General features: G+C 40.6%; 1 protein-coding gene across 1 annotated transcript in view; it reads right to left on the reverse strand.

Annotated features, from left to right (window-relative positions):
- Window positions 1–23,080, reverse strand: part of LOC126416320 (ATP-binding cassette subfamily G member 4-like) — a 487,342-nt gene that overhangs the window by 46,211 nt on the left and 418,051 nt on the right. Inside the window, exons 3-4 of the mRNA XM_050083982.1 lie at window positions 21,083–21,272; window positions 11,088–11,233 (exon numbers count right to left, since the gene is read on the reverse strand). Of these exons, the coding sequence (XP_049939939.1) occupies window positions 11,088–11,233; window positions 21,083–21,272 (336 nt within the window). The remainder of the gene's footprint in view (window positions 1–11,087; window positions 11,234–21,082; window positions 21,273–23,080) is intronic.

Here is a 23,080-nt window from a genome sequence, read left to right on the forward strand (position 1 = left end):
TGTCTCATTCTTGGAACACTTATGTGGCTATGATGGCAGCAATAAGAATACACCACCATTGCAAGATGGGTGTAGGCTAGTGTCTCTTACAGGCATTTGTTCTCTTACAGGCCTTTGTGGTGGCGGGAAAATTCACAAAATGTGAAACATAATGAGAGCAACTGTGATGAAGTGGAATATGGCAATCAGCATATTTCAAGTGACCTGTACATCTAAATAGTTTCTCAGTGTGGGTCTGGCCAGAGGTAGCAAGGTCTGAGGTCCAAACACTTAGAGTAAATTTGGCAGTGGAAATGCCAGTTTGAGAGAAAATGAAGCGTGGTATGGTGATATCACAGTTAACCTTGATGGCATGAAGCAGGCTGAGCAGGCTGCCCAGAGAGAAGCAATATACCATATGGCCACATAGTGCAGTTGATGGGGAGTCCTAGCGACCCAGTCTTGGGGATACACAGTTGATGTTGACGAGTGGGGTTGGGAGCTGCAAGTGGTGAAAGACTTGAGCACTGTTCTATGTGACTTCCATTACAGTAGTACTATACACCCTGACATTTTCTACATTCTTTGGATGGTACAGCTGGCATTGAAAGGTTATTTAATGATCAAGAACATTACACATTATGATCAGAAGATAACAACAAATTATTTAGTTGACAAGTATGAGAATTTCAGACTGTAGAACAGAATGTGGAAGAAAGTAACATTGAGAATACTTCTGAAATACAGTGTAGAGAACTCAAGAAAGCAGAACAATTAAAAAGTGCAAAAGTTTTAATGCAGGAAAGCAATATTATATACAAATTCATATTCAAAGGTGATTCCAGACTTGATCTGCCTTTCAGGATAGATTATAAGGATGCACTGCTTTTAGGCACACAGTCCAAATGCTGTAATGCACAGTGCATAGGATGCTTTAACACCTTCATTGTTTGATTTTAGGGAGCCTAAAACTTGATAATTCACTGATTAGGCTTGATTTTGACTCAAAAACTGTAACTGAAGATTTATTGCATGGAGAGGAGCAGTTGCCAACTAAGAACGGTATCTATCACTCCTATTGCAGTGGCAGTAGTAGGTAAATTACAATCTGAGCTACTCATAGACATTGGTTTTAAGATTTCTGCAACTTCACAAGAGTATTTTGAAACCTTGCCAAGCAAAAGAGATGTGGTAGTTATATTGGTGTCAAGTGTCAAGGTTTTTAGAGTGAGAGAGAAATCGTCTAAAGTACTCAGACATGAAGTCGTGCTGCCTCTGCAATTTTAGGGCATTATTTTATGACATACATTTTTCATTATTCCACAGCTGGATATCAGGATGACTGTGGGTGTTGATTTTTTAAATATTTATTGTTGTTGCTTGGATTTTGTGTGTCACTTTGAAATTGCAGGAAGAGGAAAAACGTCTAGTGGTACCTTTTATAAAACAAAATGACAAAGGTACAAGATAGTTGGAAGTTCTTCATGTAAAAGAATTAGAAGGAGAGTGAGGAATGATAATAGTTAATGCACAAATATGTAAATTAGAGAGAAAGGAAGACTATGATGTAAAGAGTAAACCTATAGTTGAGGAGCAATGCTGATCCAGGGTGAGATGCAAAAGTTGGCCAGGGAGCAGGTGCTGATGCAAGCCAAAGGAACAAAGAAGGGACATGGTGACAAGGTCAAGCCTGCCATCTTAAAACCTGGTGATCAAGCAATGTTTCCCAGGAAATTAAAATGTTTTTGCTTGTTTTTCCAGGACCTTCCCTTGTGGACAATTATTGTTGCTTTGCATCCTGGATTTCCCATTGTTCAAAAGAGTTTGTAGGTTAATAAACTTGTTAGATTTGAAGAGGTATATTCAGTAAATGCATAGTAAAGCATAGGGGTTTCCTGATTTTTGGGAATGTCATAGGTGAGCAACTGTGCTCACTTTAGCTGCTTAGAACAAGTTTTCTTTTCCTATTTCCACTTTCTTCCTTCTTATTTTTGTTTCATCAAGGTGAAGTGTTATTTGAAGTAGTTCTCAAGAGTGGATATAATTAAAGGCACCAGAATTTGATAGTTAAGTAGAGTTGGGGAAACAAAGTATGTACATATTGGAAAGAACACAAAAAGTCTTAGGCATTAAGCGGTTGTAAGATGGCTGGAAAATATAAATGGATATGGCAACATAAAGGATTATGTTGGAGAGAGTACTGACTGATTTAAGATGATGGTAGAAATGGTGTGACCAAGGTTGAAAATGTATGTGTGGCGAAGTTGTGATGGAGTTTCAGTTAAAAACGCAATAAGGCAACAAGATGAGGTAATAGTCTGAATGGTAAATAGTCTTCACAAGTGAGAGGATGTCATTAGCAAACAACTGTATAAATGATGGAATTCCTATGGAGGCTAACAAAACAGACTTGGCCACTGCAATTGCCAGAAATATATGTAACCAAGGGTTTTGTGCAATTGCAGAGAGTGAGCAGCTATGAGCACAACAGTCCAATAGCAAAGGTGTATCATAGATGTTTGTAATGACAAAATGAAGATGGAAGTAAAAATCCAGAAAATGAGATAATCGTTAAGTAAAATGTTTCATTCCAAACATTTTTAAGACCAAGGAACTTATTTTTTTACTCATATTTGGTTAATAGCTTGGAAAGGGCCTAGATAAAGGCTTCAGAAGTTTTTACGACTCAGACAAACAGAATTGTGACAATACCATGGCAAGCAGCCATAGCAAATAAACTGGAACCAGTCAGCAATAAATCAGCAATTGGTGGTACAAGGGCACCATTGCATTACCGAGTTCTGAGGTTTGTGAAACTATCCCCCAGTTCAGAAAGACATAAAGCTTACAGGTAGTGGCTGACATAGTTTGCAATGAGAAAGGAGGCGATATTGTCACATAATTGCATTGAGCAGGACAACTGTCCTCTGTCACATTCTTCTAGTGAATCTCACTACCAAGGAAGCAACACAGATGAACAAGCAAGAGCCCCCACCATAAAAATTTCTAAATGCCACTAACATTCCCACCAACATGAGATTTAGTGTTGTGAAGGAGTGTTGTTACTGATAGATACAGTGGAACTTAGATTTTACATTCTCTGATTTTTGGTTTCTCATGATTCTACACCATATATTCATAGTTTGTGTGTCAACGAAAAAAATTCCCCAATTTTACATTTATTTCTGGTAAGGTTTATCTCGATTCTAAGTTCTTACTTGATGTCTTGCTTCACTTCAGCCTGTTTTTTTCCTATTGACATTTGACGTGACTGAACGAGTTATAAGTGGCACAAAAGACAGATGGTTTGCACCACAGGTGATAGTGGAGTTGAGGGAATATTTTAGGCTGTTGTGGAGAGGGGATATGTAAGAGAGGAAATGTTGACATAATTCACGATTGCTGTTGCCAATACAACTTGCAAAATTTAGTTTCACCACGCAATTATGATACAACTACTGCTAGATTGCAGTGGGAATGGAAAAACAAGACAGTTGATGCAAAGTGTTCTGGGCCAAGCCAATCTTTGATGAGGGGGTCCAGCCACCACTTACTTGTGCCACTTATAACTCAATCTCACCTTTTTGCATGTATTTACGATGTACTGTATTCAGAAACAATATCAATTGTCACCCTTTTAAATTCACACACTGAGTCTTGAAGAATATGCTCAGTCATAATCAAGGAAATATTGCCCATTTCCGGCTAGTGAACTCTTATTGGCTGGCAACTTATTAAGTCACCCACTAGCCAGTGCAGCTGCCACTCCACACCAACACACACAAACTTAACTCACCTACTGGATGTGTGGAGAGGGGGAGTGGCCATTCAATGACGGGAGTGTTGGTAGGGGCGAAAGCATTTTGTGAAGTGAAGTGCTGAAAATATATATTTTGTGCAGATGATGTGCTATAACAAAGATATCGCAAGGAAATAGAACAAGGGTTTTTCAATAGCACATTTTAAAGACTTTCATGTTCAACTTTGTCATGATACAATAGCAACAACTATGTACACTACTCAGGTATATATTTGCACCACGCACACCACACACTGTAGATTGTGAAGACTGGCAGCAGTGATGGAGGGCATGAAGTGAAACAGTAGCACCTGAGCTTTCCTTGAAATTTACATTTTACACAGTGCAGAGGAATTCACCGAGCCGAATTCTAATAAGCTTATAACGTCAACTGGGGAAGTAAACTCATTTTTTCGCGTGTCTGTTTCTCTCATCAAGCCTAAACAACACTTTAATGGTGGTGAGCATATGAAGTGTGGCTCTTAAGAATAGGATTAAACAATTACAGCGATGGTGACAAAGTTAGTCATTAAGCAGGTGTCTGCATTTATGCTTATGGTTAAACCGATTAGCTTCTGTGATATTTTTGGTGTACATCTACATCTACATGATTACTCTGCTATTCACAATGAAGTGCCTGGCAGAGGGTTCAACGAACCACCTTCAAGCTGTTTCTCTACCGTTTCACTCTCGAACGGCGCGCGGGAAAACGAGCACTTAAATTTTTCTGTGCAAGCCCTGATTTATTTTATCGTGAAGATCATTTCTCCCTATGTAGGTAGTTACCAACAGAATGTTTTCGCAATCGGAGGAGGAAACTGGTGATTGAAATTTCATGAGAAGATCCCGTGAAATTTCATGAGAAGATCCTGTCGCAAAGAAAAACGCCTTTGTTTTAATGATTGCCACTCCAATTCACGTATAATGTCTGTGGCACTATCTCCCCTACTTCACAATAATACAATACGAACTGCCCTTCTTTGTACTTTTTTTCGATGTTATCCGTCAATCCCATCTGGTGCGGATCTCACACTGCACAACAATACTCCAGAATAGGGCGGACAAGCGTGGTGTAAGCAGTCTCTTTAGTAGACCTGTTGCACCTTCTAAGTGTTCTGGCAGTGAATCGCAGTCTTTGGTTGGCTCTGACAACAACATTATCTATGTGATCGTTTCAATTTAGGGTATTTGTAATTGTAACCCCTAAGTATTTAGTTGAATTTACAGCCTTCATATTTGTGTGACTTATCGCGTAATCGAAATTTAGCGGACTTCTTTTAGTACTCATGTGAATAACTTCACGCTTTTCTTTATTCAGAGTCGATTGCCACTTTTCGCACCGTACTGGTATCTTATCTAAATCATTTTGCAATTCGTTTTGGTCATCTGATGAGTTTACAAGACGGTAAATGACAGCATCATATGCAAACAATAAGACAGCTACTGAGATTGTCTCCTATATCGTCAATATAGATCAGGAACAATAGAGGGTCTATAACATTTCCTTGGGGAACGCCGGATATTGTTTCTGTTTTACTCGATGACTTTCCGTTTATTACTACGAAATGTGTCCTTTCTGACAGGAAATCACGAATCCAGTCGCACAACTGAAGCAATACTCCATAGGCACGCAGTTTGGTTAGAAGACGCTTGTGATGAATGCTGTTGAAAGCCTTCTGGAAACCTAAAAATATGGAATCAATTTGACATTCCCTGTCGATAGCACCCATTACTTCATGAGTATAAAGAGCTAGTTGTGCTTCGCAAGAACGATATTTTCTGAATCAGTGCTAACTACGTGTCAATAAATCGTTTGCTTCGAAGTACCTCATAATGTTCGAATACAATATATGTTCCAAAACCCTATTGCAAATCGACGTTAGTGATATGGGCCTGTAATTCAACGGATTACTCCTACATCCCTTTTTGGGTATTGGTGTGACTTGAGTAATTCTCCAGTCTTTAGGTACGGATCTTTCCGTGAGTGAGCGGTTGTATATCATTGCTTTGCTTTGATTTGATTGCTAAATATGGAGCTATTGTATCAGCATACTCTGAGAGGAACCTGACTGGTATACAATCGTGGACCTTGCTTTTATTAAGTGATTTAAGCTGCTTTGCGACACCGAGGATATTTATTTCTATGTTTCTCATCTTGGCAGTTGTCCTTGATTGGAATTCAGGAATATTTACTTTGTCTTCTTTGGTGAAGGAGTTTCGGAAAATCGTGTTTAATAACTCTGCTTTAGTGGCACTGTCATCAGTGACTTCACCGTTGTTATTGCGCAATGAAGGTATTGATTGCGTCTTGCCACTGGTGTGCTTTATGTACGACCAGAATCTCTCTGGGTTTTCTGCCAGATTTCGAGACAGAGTATCGTTGTGGAAGTTATTGAAAGCATCTCGCACTGAAGTACGCACTATATTTCGAACTTCTGCAAAACTTTGCCAATCTTAGGGATTTTACGTTCTTTTAAATTTGGCATGCTTTTTTCGCTGCTTCTGCAACAGCGATCTGACCCATTTTGTGTACCATGGGGGATCAGTACCATCACTTATTAATGTATGTGGTACATATCTCTCAATTGCTGTCGATACTATCTCTTTGAAATCATTCCACAACTAACATGATCAGATCGGAAAGAGTGCAGACTGTCTTTTAAAAAGGCGTTAAGGGCATTTTTATCAGCTTTTTTAAACAGATGTAGCCTACTTTGCATTTCTTTTTGATGGTTGTAGGAGTTACGGTATTCAGCCGAGCAATTACTACCTCGTGGTCTTTAATCCTCGTATTCGTCACGATACTCACTATTTGTCCAGGATTATTTGTTGCTAATAGGTCAATTAGGCTTTCGCAACCATTTGCGCTTTGAGTGTGCTCATTAACTAATTGTTCAAAATAATTTTCTGAGAAAGCATTCAGTACAATTTCGGACGACGTTTTATGCCTGCCGCCGACTTTAAACGTATAACTTTTCCAGCATATCCAGCAGGGTAGATTAAAGTCACCACCGACTATAATTGTATGAGTGGGGTACTTATTTGAACTGTTCAGCAACTATATCTTCTGAATCGGGCGGTCGGTAAAACGAACCAATTAACAGTTTACCCCGGTTGTCAAGTATAACCTCTACCCATACTATTTTGCAGGAACTATGTACTTCAATTTGACAAGGCAAACTACTTCTGACGGCAATAAATATTCCACCACTAATTGTATTTAATCTATCGTTTCTGAACACTGTTAGATCGTTAGGAAAAATTTCTGCTGAACTTATTTCCGGCTTAAGCCAGCTTTCTGTACCTATAAGTACTTGAGCTTCAGTGCTTTCCATTAGGGCTTCGAAGCTCTGGTTATTTCGCAACACAGCTTCGACAGGACTACAAAAGTTGAAGATGTCAGCTTCGACAATTTACAACTACAATACTGATCGTTTCAACAACTATCTTACTGTGTTTTACCTGCCCCCTTTTAGACTGACGCCCTTTCTGTGGTTCCCTGAGGTCCTCTAACATAAAAAACCTCACAGTCCCTTCCACACAGCCCCTGCTACCTGTGTAGCTGCTTCCTGTGTGTAGTGGACTCCTGACCTATTAAGCAGAACCCGGAAACCCACCACCCGATGGCGCCAAGTCAAGGAATCTGCAGCCTCCGCGGTCACAGAATCACCTGAGCCTCTGATTCAGACCCTCCACTCAGCTCTGCACCGATGGACCACAGTCGGTTCTATCGATGATGCTGCAGATGGTGAGCTCCGCCTTAATCTCGTAAGCAAGACTGGCAGTCTTTACCATTTCCACTAGCCGCCCAAAACCTGAGAGAATCTCCTCTGATCCAAAGTGACATACATCATTGGTACCGACTTGAGCCACCACCTGTAGTTGGTTGTACCCTGTACTCTTCATGGCATCTGAAAGCAACCTTTCCACATCCAGAATGACTCTCCCCGGTATGCACGTGGAGTGCACCCTGGCTTCCTTCCCCTCCTTGGCAACCATGTTCCTAAGGGGCCCCATTATGCACCTAACCAAAGCTCCCAACTACCTGCAAACCCACCCCCTCTGAACGCCCAGACCCTGCGGGCCTCTGGAACAGGGTGTATGACTGCATCTGGCTCAGAGACATCATCAGCCACAGATAACGCCTGAAACCTGTTTGTCAAACGAACCAGAAGGGCCCTACAATCAGCCCCTCAGAAAGTTATTCGTTGCCTGCCAGACTTTGGAATGATCTACCACTCGACCACAGATGACGGGTCAACCTCAGTGCAGGCAGTACTCAGGGTGGCCACAGCAGTGGACCGAATGGGGGATACGTGGGATGTGCTCGACGTCTCTCGCATCCCCGTGTCTGAGCCCCCACAGTGATGCCTCTTGGCAGCTGTGTAATGGAAGCCAATGCAGTCTGGAGCTGTGAGCGAAGGTTCACCAACTCAGCTTGCGTCTGTACACAGCAATCACAGTTCCTATCCATTTCTGCAGTCGCTCCCGTTTGAAGCTCGTAAAAACATACAACAAATAAATGGTGTACTTGCCTTTTTAGCAGCAGGAACTGACGGTCTATCCAACACTGAGCTATGCTTACGAAAACAAACAAAAGCCTGTATGATATGAGGATCGATAGCAATGGAGGTACAATGCGCTACACTGTTATTGAAATAAAAGCTTGTGCCTAGTACGCACTTGAACACACAAGAAATTACAAAAATAATCTAGTAACTACACAAGTATCTTTAAATAAATAAGTTGCTCCTGCTGGAAGCCCGTAAAAATATACAACGAATGAATGGTGTACTCTCCTCCTTAGCGGCAGGAACACGAGGTGCTCTGTCACTCAACATGTTCATCAATTTTCGCTTTTCTCTGAGTGAGCACTAAGGATGATCTCTCAAAAATGCATGTTTTGAATGTACAATTTGTGGTCATAGCATGTCAGACAATAACTCATTTTTTTCAATTTTTTGATGAATTTTGAATTGTACATTTCCTTAACCTAGACAGATTTTATACAAAGTTTTGGAGAGGATTGCGATTTTTAATCATGTATGCCAACTAGATATGTTTTTGCTCATATTTTGGGTTTTAACACTTTCCTCAATTCTGCATTTTCCTGAATTTTGCGTTTTTTAAATATGTACTGCAAAAAACTTAGAATAGGGGTTTTACTGTAGTAATAAAAAGTGACATTCAGAGTGAAGAGGAGAAAAAAAGGGAAAACAGCCTGAAGATGTGAGTACCATTAGGAAGTAGTGAATTGTAATTGTTTTTGTGTTCTTTAGAGTGTTCGTTTTTTCAGTCTTTGTTGGAATGTGGAGGGCTACCCCTTCTGAACAAAGTTATATACATTACCAGTTTTGGTGAGAATTCATGTGCTTGACATTAAATGAGAGTGTATACATAGTTTTTGCTATACTGTACATTATTAATGGAGGCTAAAGGTTCCGCCTTTTCTATTTTTGCCCTGTATGTGAGTTGTTAGATTTTGAAATAATGAAGTCATTAAATGTAATCCACTGACATTCAATATTAGGAGCTAGTTGTAATGAAAAATTTAAAGGATGCCCTAGAATACAACAAATAATGCAAGAGTTTAAGTCACTGTTGCCAGGTGAACCAGATTTACATTAAAAAACAAAATGTAAGAAATTATCTTTGAGCTTAAAAGTAATCAAGTGTTAAAACAAAATATTCTAATTATTAGGCTGGTGATTCACTAAAAATTCTCACAAATTATCCATGCTACAAACTTGTGCATCTGCTTATTTAATTGTATACCTTAAAAAGCATTGTGACCAAGCAATTATTTCTCTACAGCTACTTTGACTTCTTCTACTCTCATCTGCAGTACAGAATACTATTTGGTGAACATAGCCCTCAGCTAAGTTCTTTTCTGATGGCAAAAGAAAGGAGGCAAATTATGTACTAATAATAATTAAAAGTGTCTCAGCAAAAAAATTTTCAAGTTGCAGCACACAGCTTATCCCACGACATTAAATAAATGTATGAGGAGCAATCAAATAAAAACTGAACTGTGGCCACAGTGGGACTGTGGAAATGGTCCACAACTGCACCTTAAACCAATGTACACCCATGTCTTCCTTCAGGCTGCCAAAGATCACATGGTGAAAGATTCAGACCATACAGAAGATGTTACTATGTTTCACAACTCAATCACTGAAGCATAGCCTTCATCTAATTGGCAGTGTAGGAGCAGACATTATCTTGCAACTGGCTGATACCGTCTGACAACGTTCTGACAGTTTAAGGGCAAACAGCAGAGCCAATAGTGGAAGCATTCCACATCTCCCACCACCAAATAAATCCAAAGCTTTTCACACAAGTTCTGGTAATGTCGTAATGACTGCTTCCTTCTTCAACTGGAGAGGCCAATGGTCCCTTTGCTCCTCGAGTTCCTTACGTGTGGAACCAGTATACTATTCTATGAAGACACTTTGCAGAAACTGCGACACACCATAAAGTCAAGATCTCCAGTAAGGCTGCCAGTGGAATTGTTTTGTTGCATGATAATGCTCACACCCCACACTGCCAATCAGATGCAGGCTTCACTTCAGTGATTTGGTTGGAAAACACTGCAACATCCTCCATAAGCCTGCATCATTCACTGTGTGAGTTTCACATCTCTGGTGACCTAAAGAAAGACGGTTGTGGGTGTCAGTTTCAGTCAGACGAGGAACTGCAAGAGTGGGGGTGGTTATGGGTCTGTCAGGGGCTAACCATGTTTTATGGAACAGAAGCTGATTGTCTCATCTTCCAGTGGGATAAATATCTTAACATGTGTGGTGATTACCTTTGAATGGAATCATTCCATGGTCCCATTGCGGTGAGCATTCGGTTTTCGTTTGCTTGACCATTTATAAGAAAGTATGAGAAACATGATTCAAGTCCAGTGAATTATATTCAGTTGAAGAAATCTTAGAAATCAGTGATATTAAAATATATTTTACACAAGTAAAAGATTATTCTTTGTTTGTTTGTACATGTAGATATTGCATAAAAGTATGTGAAAATTGAACAAAATTTATGTTCGGATTTCAGGAGAAAATGCACTATTTTCTCTGCAATCATTTTTCCATTATTATTTTTTGCCAGATGCTCCTTTTTTAGTTCTCCTTATTACATACTAAAGTGCTGAAAATTAATATCCAACTGTAATGAGAATCATCAAGTGTCACTGGAATCTCAACATAATATAATGTTTTGTTGCAGCACTTGAATACATGATGTTGCAAATGCAATCAATAATGTATTACGTAAAGGTTTCAAACACATTTAAACCAACAGTACATACGTTGTAGGTTCATCCAGGAATATAACTGGTGGGTTGTTAATGAGTTCCAGTGCTATTGACAGTCTCTTCCTCTCCCCACCAGACAGTCGTAGTGTCTGTGTAGCCTTTGCTCTACTGAGACGAAGCATATCAAGGATCTCCTCAACCTAATTAAAGGAAGAGAAGAATTTGTTTAGTTGTTGGTGAACATCAGGAAACTCGCCCATTTAATGTGATAAAAATAAATTAAGTTAATGACAAACAAAATTAGTTTATTGTAAGCATATATGATTAACAACTGTATGTGTTGTTACTGACTTAGCTGCAGGATCTACAAGAAACACTGTCTTGCTTGTTATAAAATTTTAGTAGTAATGGTAGTAATAGTACTACTACTACTACTACTACTACTAGTAGTAGTAGTAGTAATTGTTATTAGTAGTGTTAGTATAATTATTACTGTTATTATTATCATTATCATTAAAAAGAAGACAAAGTTGATAAACACGCGAGGTAGTCACGATGTCTGAAGTGCCTCGTTGCGGCCATCGTGGTTTCCCCTGTCAGAGGTTCGAGTCCACCTTCGGGCATGGGTGTGTGTGTTGTCCTTAGTGTAAGTTAGTTTAAGTTAGATTAAGTAGTGCGTAAGCTTAGGGACCGATGACCTAAGCAGTTTGGTCCCATAAGACCTTACCACAAATTTCCAAAATTTTACATAGATGATGAAACAAAGAAGCTAAATATTGTACACATATATGAAACCTTACATTTCAGTGATAAACATGGAAGAATGAAGCACCATAGAAACAGGCAACTATAATTGGGGATTAATATATGTTCTTTCATCTTAATATATTTTATTTACATGTACACTGTATGACATAAATACCGGCCACTGGCTGGCCACTTCAAGGACTAACTCCGAGTCATTCATCACGTTCTCTTCACAGATGAATGTCGCATATCCCTTGAACCAGACAATCGTCGGAAACTTGTTCAGAGGCAACCCGGTCAGGCTGAACGCCTTAGACACAATGTCCAGCGAGTGCAGCAAGGTGGGGGTTCCCTGCTGTTTTGGGGTGGCATTATTTGGGGCCGACGTACGCCATTGGTGGTCATGGAAGGCGCCGTAATGGCTGTACGATACGTGAATGCCATTCTCCGTCCGATAGTGCAGCACATTGTCGAGGCATTCGTCTTCATGGACGAAAATTCGCGCCCCCATCATGCACATCTTGTGAATGACTTCTTTCGGGATAACGACATCGCTCGACTAGAGTGGGCAGCATGTTCTCCAGACATGAACCCTTTCGAACACACCTTAGATAGATTGAAAAGGGCTGCTTATGGAAGACGTGACCCACCAACCACTCTGAGTGATCTACACCGAATCGTCATTGAGGCGTGGGACAATCTGGACCAACAGTGTCTTGATGAACTTGTGGATAGTATGCTACGACGAATACAGGCATTCATCAAAGCAAGAGGACGTGCTACTGGGTATTAGAGGTACCAGTGTGTACAGCAATCTGGACCACCACCTCTGAAGGACTCGCTGTATGGTGGTACAACATGCAATGTGTGGTTTTCATGAGCAATAAAAAGGGCGGAAATGATGTTTACGTTGATCTCTATTCCAATTTTCTGTACAGGTTCCGGAACTCTCGGAACCGAGGTGATGCAAAACTTTTTTTGATGTGTGTATTATATATGTGAATCTGAGTGCAAGGCCTATTACTTCAAATAAACAATGGTCACCATATATCAGAACAGTGTGCTGATTGCTTAACTAAATATAACATATACAGGGTGTTAAAAATAAGTGACGAATACTTTAAGACTCATTCCTCATTGAAACGAGAAAAATACGTCCAATAAACATGGGTTCGGAATTGCATACTTTCTGCGATAAAAATGTGTTTACAGGAGGTAATGGCAATGCATCCCTCTGCCCTCCTGCGTAAGGAATAATGCACTCTTTGAAGAATATCCAGTAGCTGTTGTACCTGGTGGCACACATTGAAGATGCAATCCTGTAGTGTTCGCACATCGTTGATTGATGTGGCGTAGACCAATTCCTTCAAGTGTTCCCATAACCAAAATTCTAGGGTATTGAGGTCTGGGGAACAAACAGGCCAATGACTGCCCCTCCCCCCTCCCCTCCCACCACCACCTGAACAATCCAGCGGAACTGAAATGTCTGCATTAGATGTTCGTACACATTGTGACGAGAGTGTGCTGGTGCGCCATCATGCATGAACCAAATTTGTATTCGTTGCTGCAGTGGCACAGCCTCTAACAAGGTAGGCATTACATTAATGAGAAAGCCCGAGTAATGCGCCACAGTTAGCCTTTGTGGTAGCACGTACGGCCCCATTAACCTATCGCCAAGTACGCCTGCCATACGTTATTTGAGAATCGTTGTTGATGCCCTCTCTTCTGAATTACTTGGGGATTTATGTCTGTCCGTACATGCTTGTTATGGAAATTAACAACACCATCTCTCGTGAATCTTGCCTCATCGGTAAATAAAATCTTGAATGTGAACAGTGGATCTGCTGCACAATTTTCTAATAGCCATTGACAGAACCGCTGTCTGCCATAATGGCTTTAGCGGCTGAATGTGCTGTTGATGTATGGGTACAGCAATTGTTCATGAAGTAGGCCTACACCCTATGTAAGAGAGTGACAGACGCCTTCTGCTGCTGCTAATCGTCGCACACTGGTCCCGGGGTTTCTTCCACTGAACATAGCACACGCTCCTCCATGTCAGGCGTGTGGAATGTGCAGGGCCTTCCACTGTCTGTCTCCCGATGTGCTAGGCCACTCTATGGATATGTTTCGGCGTAGAGGGCTCGGGATCGCAGGCTACCTCCATTTGCTAAACTATAGCAGAATATCATATCCGCCATTTCAATTGTAGTACACAATTTGTACATACAAAATTCGCAATAACAGTAAACATTGAATCCGCTAGGTAAAACATCATGATACGTACCCAGGGTAGACAGTAATGTACAAATAAGGCACACAAACACGACGAAAAGTAGCGTAGCCTACAACGCAACTCGAACCACACAACCGACTGCAGACCACCTCATGGTAGGTAATGCCCTGCTGACACATCTGACGGAGCGCCAATGTAACGACTGAGCTACACTACTGGCCATTAAAATTGCTACACCAAGAAGAAATGCAGATGATAAACGGGTATTCATTGGACAAATATATTATACTAGAACTGACATGCGATTACATTTTCACGCAATTTGGGTGCATACATCCTGAGAAATCAGTACCCAGAACAACCACCTCTAGCCGTAATAACGGCCTTGATACGCGTGGGCATTGAGTCAAACAGAGCTTGGATGGCGTGTACAGGTACAGCTACCCATGCAGCTTCAACACGATACCACAGTTCATCAAGAGTAGTGACTGGTGTATTGTGACGAGACAGTTGCTCGGCCACCATTGACCAGACGTTTTCAATTGTTGAGAGATCTGGAGAATGTGCTGGCCAGGGCAGCAGTCGAACATTTTCTGTATCCAGAATGACCCGTACAGGACCTGCAATATGCGGTCGTGCATTATCCTTCTGAAATGTAGGGTTTCGCGGGGATCGAATGAAGGGTAGAGCCACGGGTAGTAACACATCTGAAATGTAACGTCCACTGTTCAGAGCACCGTCAGTGCGAACAAGAGATGACCGAGACGTGTAACCAATGGCACCCCATACCATCACGCCAGGTGATACGCCAGTGTGGCGATGACGAATACACGCTTCCAATGTGCATTCATCGCGTTGTCGTCAAACACGGATGCGACCATCATGATGTTGTAAACAGAACCTGGATTCATCCGAAAAAATGACGTTTTGCCATTCGTGCACCCAGGTTCGTCGTTGAATATACCATCGCAGGTGCTCCTGTCTGTGATGTAGCGTCAAAGGTAACCGCAGCCATGGTCTCCGAGCTGATAGTCCATGCTGCTGCAAACGTCGTCGAACTGTTCGTGCAGATGGTTGTTGTCTTGCAAACGTAACCATCTGTTGACTCAGGGATCGAGATGTGGCTGCACGATCCGTTACAGCCATGCGGATAAGATGCCTGTCATCTCGACTGCTAGTGATACGGCGTTCCGTATTACCCTCCTGAACCCACCGATTCCATATTCTGCTAACAGTCACTGGGTCTCGACCAAACGCGAGCAGCAATGTCGTGATACGATAAACCGCGATCGCGATAAGCTACAATCCGACCTTTATCAAAGTCGGAAACGTGATGGTACGCATTTCTCCTCCTTACACGAGGCATCACAACAACGTTTTAACAGGCAACGCCGGTCAACTGCTGTTTGTGTATGAGAGATCGGTTGGAAACTTTCCTCATGTGAGCACGTTGTAGGTGTCGCCACCGGCGCCAACCTTGTGTGAATGCTCTGAAAAGCTAATCATTTGCATATCACAGCATCTTCTTCCTGTCGGTTAAATTTCGCGTCTGTAGCAAGTCATCTTCGTGATGTAGCAATTTTAATGGCCAGTAGTGTAATACCTGTAACCAAGCGTCGCGCAGCCCTTCGTAAAAACACATGTTTAATCTCGGGAAGTATGCGGCTTCGGACCCACGTTTATCGGACTTATTTTTCTTGTTTCGATGAGTACTACCTCCTGTCAAAGTAGTCGACACTTTTTTTTTTTGAACACCCTGTACAACCAATGTCTCCTTAGACGCATAGAAGATGATAATATTTGTTATGCAGTTATCCGCAGAATTAATGTACTCGCAATTATCACAATGATGAACTCCATAGTCATTTTTGGATCATTAAAAGCTCATGAATTAAGAACTACGTTATTCAAATCAAATTATTCAAACTGGTGCCAAATACAAGCGACTTTGGTTCTAAATTGATTTTGGGATGTATTTGGCAAACAGTGGTGCGTGATTTAAGTGTAATGTGAGCAATGTTTAACTTATTCTGAGCTTCGTGTACTAGGTTGAGCAGTGTGACAGGTGTTCCCTTTTAACGTTAGGAGTTTTTGGATCCATTCTCTGCTTGCTCTTGAGGGGAATTTGAGGCGGTGTATTCAAAAATCTGTGGGTAGTAGATACTAGCTTGCGGAACTGGATGAAATAGGTAGAGCTTAATCAGCGTTGTTGCCGATAAGAAGAGACAATGGCTTAGGACGTCAGCACAAGATTTAGTGCGCCACCGCTACCACCGTTCAAAGCACCCAGACAACGTGACAGCATTTACTTACTGAGCGCCCATACCATTGTGATCGTATAGTTGTTTGAATCATCTACTCACAATGAGTACAATATTACTATTGCTGATGCTTTGCCCCCCCCCCCCCTCCCCCAAAAAAAGGAAATTTTCTATTTGCAGTACGTCCAGGACAGACAAAACCCAAAATAAGGCAGAGTTTTACACGTTTTCTCCAGTTCTTAATTTAGTTCCTGATAGTCATACAAACGACTTTTTTTAGATTACCAGATAGGAATTATCCAAGCGTAATTGCTAGCAAAAAAAAATGGTTCAAATGGCTCTAAGCACTATAGATGGGACTTAACAACTGAGGTCATCAGTCCCCTACACGTAGAACTACTTAGATCTAACCAACCTAAGGACATCACACACATCCATGCCCGAGGCAGGATTCGAACCTGCGACCGTAGCAGCAGCGCGGTTCCTGACTGAAGCGCCTAGAACCGCTCGGCCACAACGGCCGGCAATAGGTTGCACTCAACCACATTAAGCGGTACTCCATTTTGCGTTATATATGAGTCGGACAGCAGCAATAATTTGTTTTCCAGTCCACCTCCTGACGACTTACTGAATGATTTCTGAAGTGCTCTGACTGTTACATAGCCTGCCACGTGAGTCTGTAAAGTGTTGTGGCAGCTGGCAGTTGGTCCGAATGCAGACGTGCGCAGAGATCGTCACTGTTAGAGGAGGTAACTCTACTTTGCTGCCTGTTTCCTACACTGTAGTTAGTAAAATAGCCTAGGACTCACGCTGCTGAAAACCTCAATAACAACAAGTTCTTAAATAAGATTCTGTCAGTGGTGATTGGGAACATTGTTGGATGGAAGCAAGGAGAGCTCCCTGCATTTTAAAACGTTTCCACTAGGAAAATGTAATGACGTCACCTACTGTGTGTTACTTTGCGATGGATTTCTGATATAAAAACAGTTATATAAAATACAGTTAAACTTATCCTGTGTAGTTGTAATACGTATTTACAGTAGTCTAGTTAGATTCATATTTATGGATTGATGCTTACAGATTTTTCATAAAATAAACAATTAGTGCAAATAATACTACTGAATACAGCTTGCTTCACATTCTTATTAGCTGCTAATGGTTCAAATAGTTCTGAGAACTATGGGACTTTACATCTGAGGTCATCAGTCCCCTAGAACTTATAACGACTTAAACCTAACTAACCTAAGGACATCACACACATCCATGCCCGAGGCAGGATTCGAACCTGTGACCGTAGCGGTCGCGCGGATCCAGACTGAAGTGCCTAGAACCACTCGGCCACACTGGCCAGCAGCTGCTAATGATTTGAGTTCATCATTGTGGTAATAACATTCATTCCTGAAAGATTCAGAACACCCACCAGGAACACTTTGAATTGTTCCACTGTCAGCCATCTTGTTTTTACACCTTCAATTGTTCCACTGCCTGCCATGTATGTTTTTACAGCTGGTAAAGCAGTGAAGCAGTTACAGTGACAGTGACAACTCAATATATAGTGTTTGAAAGTGATGAAGATGATTAAAAGGATAATGTAAATCATTTCAGACATAGAAATAACAAGTTTACAAATCGTAATTTTGGCTCAAACAATTTGTCTACTTTAAGATATAAGTGGTTGCAGATGACAAACTGTGCAAAAAAACGGTCACTGTAGAAAGACAACACATCAGAAAAACCACACCATGTGGTAAAAAGGTATGAATTTGTAATTTATGTTTTTTCAAATGTCTGTAACACGAATTAAAAAACTAATAGCTACATGTATACAAATAGCAAAGAACACTATTTATCTTTAACAGATGGAAAATAAAAGCCCACTGAAGATGCTGCAACTGCAGTGAAACATGTTTGGGTTAAGAAACAAAAAATGTGTTTTGCTAAAGGCGGACCCTATCCAAAATCATATATATTGTTAAAGCAAACATGGAAGAAAAGAGTTTCAGCCCCAAGATGATGAAGTGGCATTCATTATACAGGTTCTATATTTACATTTAACCGCAGAATCAGCACTTTTATTACATGTTTCTGTTTGGATACTGATCGATCCAGTTAATATTTTAGATGCAACTTGTACTTTAGGATGAGGACTAAGAAACTCCTGTGTTCTCGAAACTAACAGTCACCTTTCTTTTTATATTTATAAAGCTTTTAGAGGAATAAACATGAATACACCAGGATCCCTAAAAAGGTGGTTATCATATTGGAACTAACCTAAATAAGATTTCAAAGTGTATACGTTTTCTGAAATTTCGAAATGGCTTTACCATATCATTTTCATGATAAACGTGAAAGAAAATTTAAAAAAATGGTAGGATTGACAGAGTAACATATTGTTTGATCAGAGACTAGTAGGCCTACGTCTAATTTGACGTTAGAAAATTTGACAACACAATCGATAGGTACAGAAGGATATTGGAAAGATCAAACACATATGAAATTTATTGGAGAAAGAAAGTGTAAATTTGTCACGTAATTATCTAAAGGCAATAGGTAATAATAGAAAGAAGGCGTTTGCTTTCATAGCATCTTTCTAGAATGATCAACAGGACGTAAGAAAAGTTGTAGGGGGATTCCTCACGGGATTCAGCATCACAGCTTCAGGCCAATATAGAATACTTTTTTAATCGAACAATATGTTCGAGAATTTAATTTAAATTTTGCTCTGGAGTCTGTGACATAATGGAACTTCATGAAAGGTCAAATGTATATGCCACAGGGATATAAACTTGAGTCCTTGCACTTAGTAAGAAATGCCGTTACCACCACTGTTTTGTTTCTGTGACGCCATCTGAGCTGGGAAAAATGTGATCAAAGTGAAAATGTGACCAAAGCGAAAAATGGGAAAATACAACAGCGCACGAGAAGGTAAAGTGCGTGGTTACTGGTCGCGTCGAAGAAGAAAAATAACAAAAAAGAAAATGACATTTAGAAACATAATGTATCTGATACGTGGGGAGGCGTCAGCGCCAATTGCTTTCTCCGTTCGATTCACATGGATCGATTGTTTCCCTCTGGCGTTGCTTATCTTTGCCTCGTTGGCCGGTGGTGGTGCTGGTAGGCTGGCGGGCAGGCTGGGTTTTGGCTTCGGAATGGCCGGTACGCGTAGCTGCTCAGAGGGTGAAACTTGTGTTTGCGTGGAGTTAGCTGGATTTGACCGGTGTATGTGGCTCGGAGTGTGGAAGCGGGCCTGTTGTTGCAAGTTCTAGAGGCGTGGCTGGGCCATGGTCTTCTACACAGGACGCTGAGCAATGTGTTATTGATTTTGGAGTAGAACTATGTACCATGGAGCTGTCTATTGAAGAAGTAGACATTCAAGCTTTCTAGTTTTGCAATCGGACCTACCTGTTTTATCATTAACTTCCACCTTTACTTATGAGTGTCAGTATTGTACTGGAATTGCGACATTCTGGTGTAATAATATTATGCTTTGTAATATCGTTGCCCTTTTAAAACTAGTCTGTTTGTGCTGGGGCAGTTTTACATATTTTGAAATTTGAGGTCTACAGTTAACTCTTTTAACCATTTTTAATTTGCCTTTGTCTTGGTGTGATCTATCTTTGCAGAATTTTATCTTACTATATTCTGGGGCTGTTAACATTGTTTATTTTGGCTGTGGCTGTGTTTTGTGCTTTTCTGTTGCAGCACTACAACGTGGAACATAGTCCATGTCAAAATCGATGTCCGGAGTACGGCGCCTTGGCCAACCAGTACCGGAGGGAACGGAGGTTCTTTTGGCCGCGGGGAAAATGGCAACCGATACGGCGGCCACTGAGTTCTTCTGGTTGCCGTGAGTTGGAATCTTGCATTAAGTCATGTTTCCTCTGCATTGGGACGCCAAGGCGTCTGTTCCGTTTGCTATACTGCTTATATATTTACTTTCAAAACCATAAAGGAAGGAGACTTCTGAATTATACCTTACGTGCAGCGGGAGTTGAACTTGGAGAAATACTTGATGGGTAGCGGAAATTGGAAATTATGTGAATTGTCCTATTTCGTTTGCCCAGGTGACCTATTTAAAAGAAACTTATTTCACATTTATTATTCAAGTGTCCTTTGTTAAATGAAACTGATTTTACCTTCTTTATTGAAATGGTTACAATTAGTATAGAAGTTGTAAGAAGTTCTTGTTTGCAAGTAATTCAATCAGAAAGGTTTTGGGTAATGTATTTTTTTCCGACTTGTGTATCCTCTTCAAAAGAAACTTGTTTCACCTTTATTATTCAAGTGCCCTTGTTAAATGAAACTGATTTTACCTTTTATTACTGAAGCGCTTATAAGAAATTCTTGTTTCCACCTAATTCAATTAGAAAGGTATAGTGTAATGTATTTTTCTGATTTGTGAATAAGAGAGACTTGTACAAAGTTTTTGGGTAGATACTGTGCCCTTTGGGTTAAACTGTTGATCAGTAATAAATTAGTTGTATCTCGCAAGTCCTCTGTACTTATTATTTCACTTGTCACCGGTTTGCACGTAACCACCATGTTGCAGCAACAACTTGAAATGCCAACAACTCACACTATTTTATGCTAACAAAGGAAGCAACACATGAAAACAACTCGCTACTGATGAGAGTGCCTACCCGCGAATGACGATGGTCCAGGCTGCTTTCAGCTCTGCACACATTTTAATCTGCTCAGAAATTTCATGCACAGGAACACTTACCAATACAGACTACCATAATCTGAATCGGTGGCAACACGTTTCTTTTTGTTTAAAATCGGATAGTGCGGGAAACAGCAAGACTCACGGCTGTGTGCTTCTGGCTCCTGGTGAGGTGGTTGCCCAGCTTCAGGTCAGCAGCGATGAGCATGGCCTCCAACACGGTGAGGTGAGGCTGCACTAGGTCCTCCTGCATGATGTAGCGCGACATCTTGCGGAACTGGCGCAGGTTGCGTGGTGACCCATTCGTCAGGATGGATCCCGTCACCTCAGAACACCTGTCGGCAGGTGAAGGCAGCTACTCACTCACGGTTGTCATGGCAATGCACGCACATATACACCAGCAACAAAAACATTTCTCACCATACTATTCGACCAGTGCTCTCCTAGCTTACTTGATTATTTTCTTTTCTTTCCCCTTTACAATGGCTGGTTCCTGCAAAATTTTGCCGATGTCCTACTGTATTAAAAAAAAAAAAAGATTGTTTTATTCTATCACTGTGATAAGTGCGGCTTAATGTTTTTGCGATATTTGCTTTACCTAATGCACTAACATCAAGTATGTTGTTTGTATGTTTATGATTACTGCTATGTATTTTTTTATCAGTGCATTAATATCTTTCACTCCCCTATACCCTGCTCATCACCATACCCGAACAGCAAACACTGAAAGCAAAGAGGTGCATTATTAACATCACATCTGTGGATCTAATTCTTTTCATACACTTTCACACTGAATTCCCTTGTATATTCGCTTTTATTACCACCATCTATAGCCTTTTGACTTATAAAGGTGGTAATCGTAACTAAATTGAATATATTTGTTTTACATAAATGAAGAAAGCTGTTTAAATATATTCGTATTTTATAAATAATATTAAGCGTTGCGAGAAATAAAATAAAATAAAATGAAAGAAAAGAAATGGAACAGTTGGATTCAATTCTGACCCGACATATTGCCATTCTGTGCACTTGACGACTGCACCGTGGCACAGGTTCATGTAGCACTGTTAAAAAGTCATTCATACCTTGTTCATAAATCTTCAGAGAGCATTTTACCTTTTTACGTGCTCCTTCGACCTACACAGGCAAAATAGTCTACTATCTCGCTTCTACTCACATAATTCGAGCCAAGTCGATGATTCTCATCCCACATCTTCCCCCTATTAGATTTAAATTTGGAGTGGGTCTACCTAACTCTTCAAACCTTATTAGATTTAAATTTGGGTTAGGACTACCTAAATCTTTAACTCATACTTGCTCTTCCAAAGATCTACTGGAAAAGGACCTCTTTAGCAGATCATCTACAGAATTAGAGGCGGCAAAGAATTACTTTACTGACAGTGAAACAACAGTTACTGTAATAACATCTCACCTGTTAGTAGCAGTTAATTTAATAACTGCTAATAGTGCGTGCCCCCATCTGTTTAGAGTGTAAGTAGAAACATCGGGTTTCCTTAATTTATTTCATATCCTGTTTGAAATTTAATGGCAAAAGTGATCTTTTGAAGTGCGAACTATGCTGTCACAAATCTGAGATATGACCACGCATCAATGAACAGATTGGGGGGACAGACCATTCTACAGCTCATATAAATAACTGTCAGATTGCGGGTCATATGTTTATCAAAGAGTGTAAAAATGGCTCTGAGCACTATGGGACTTAACTTCTGAGGTCATCAGTCCCCTAGAACTTAGAACTACTTAAACCTAACTAACCTAAGCACATCACACACATTCATGCCCGAGGCAGGATTCGAACCTGCGACCGTAACGGTCGCGTGGTTCCAGACTGTAGTGCCTAGAACCTCTCGACCACCAATCCACTTCATCTTAAGCATTCTTCTTCATAGCCCCTTTTCAAAACTTTCTAAATAGCTTTCTTCTTTCTGTTTAACTGTCCATAATTCACCCTGTATAACACTATACTACAACATAACTTTTAGCAAATCCCTTCCTCAGCAGTTGGAATTCTTGTGGACGTTAGAAACTGCTTCATCTTTTCAAATGCTCTCTCTCCCACAGATACCTTCCTCCTCATTTTCTCTGTACAAATTCCGTTCTATGTCATTAAACCTTCTAGGTA

Source organism: Schistocerca serialis, chromosome 8 (genome assembly GCF_023864345.2).
Source record: "Schistocerca serialis cubense isolate TAMUIC-IGC-003099 chromosome 8, iqSchSeri2.2, whole genome shotgun sequence".
NCBI classification, from domain to species: domain Eukaryota; kingdom Metazoa; phylum Arthropoda; class Insecta; order Orthoptera; family Acrididae; genus Schistocerca; species Schistocerca serialis.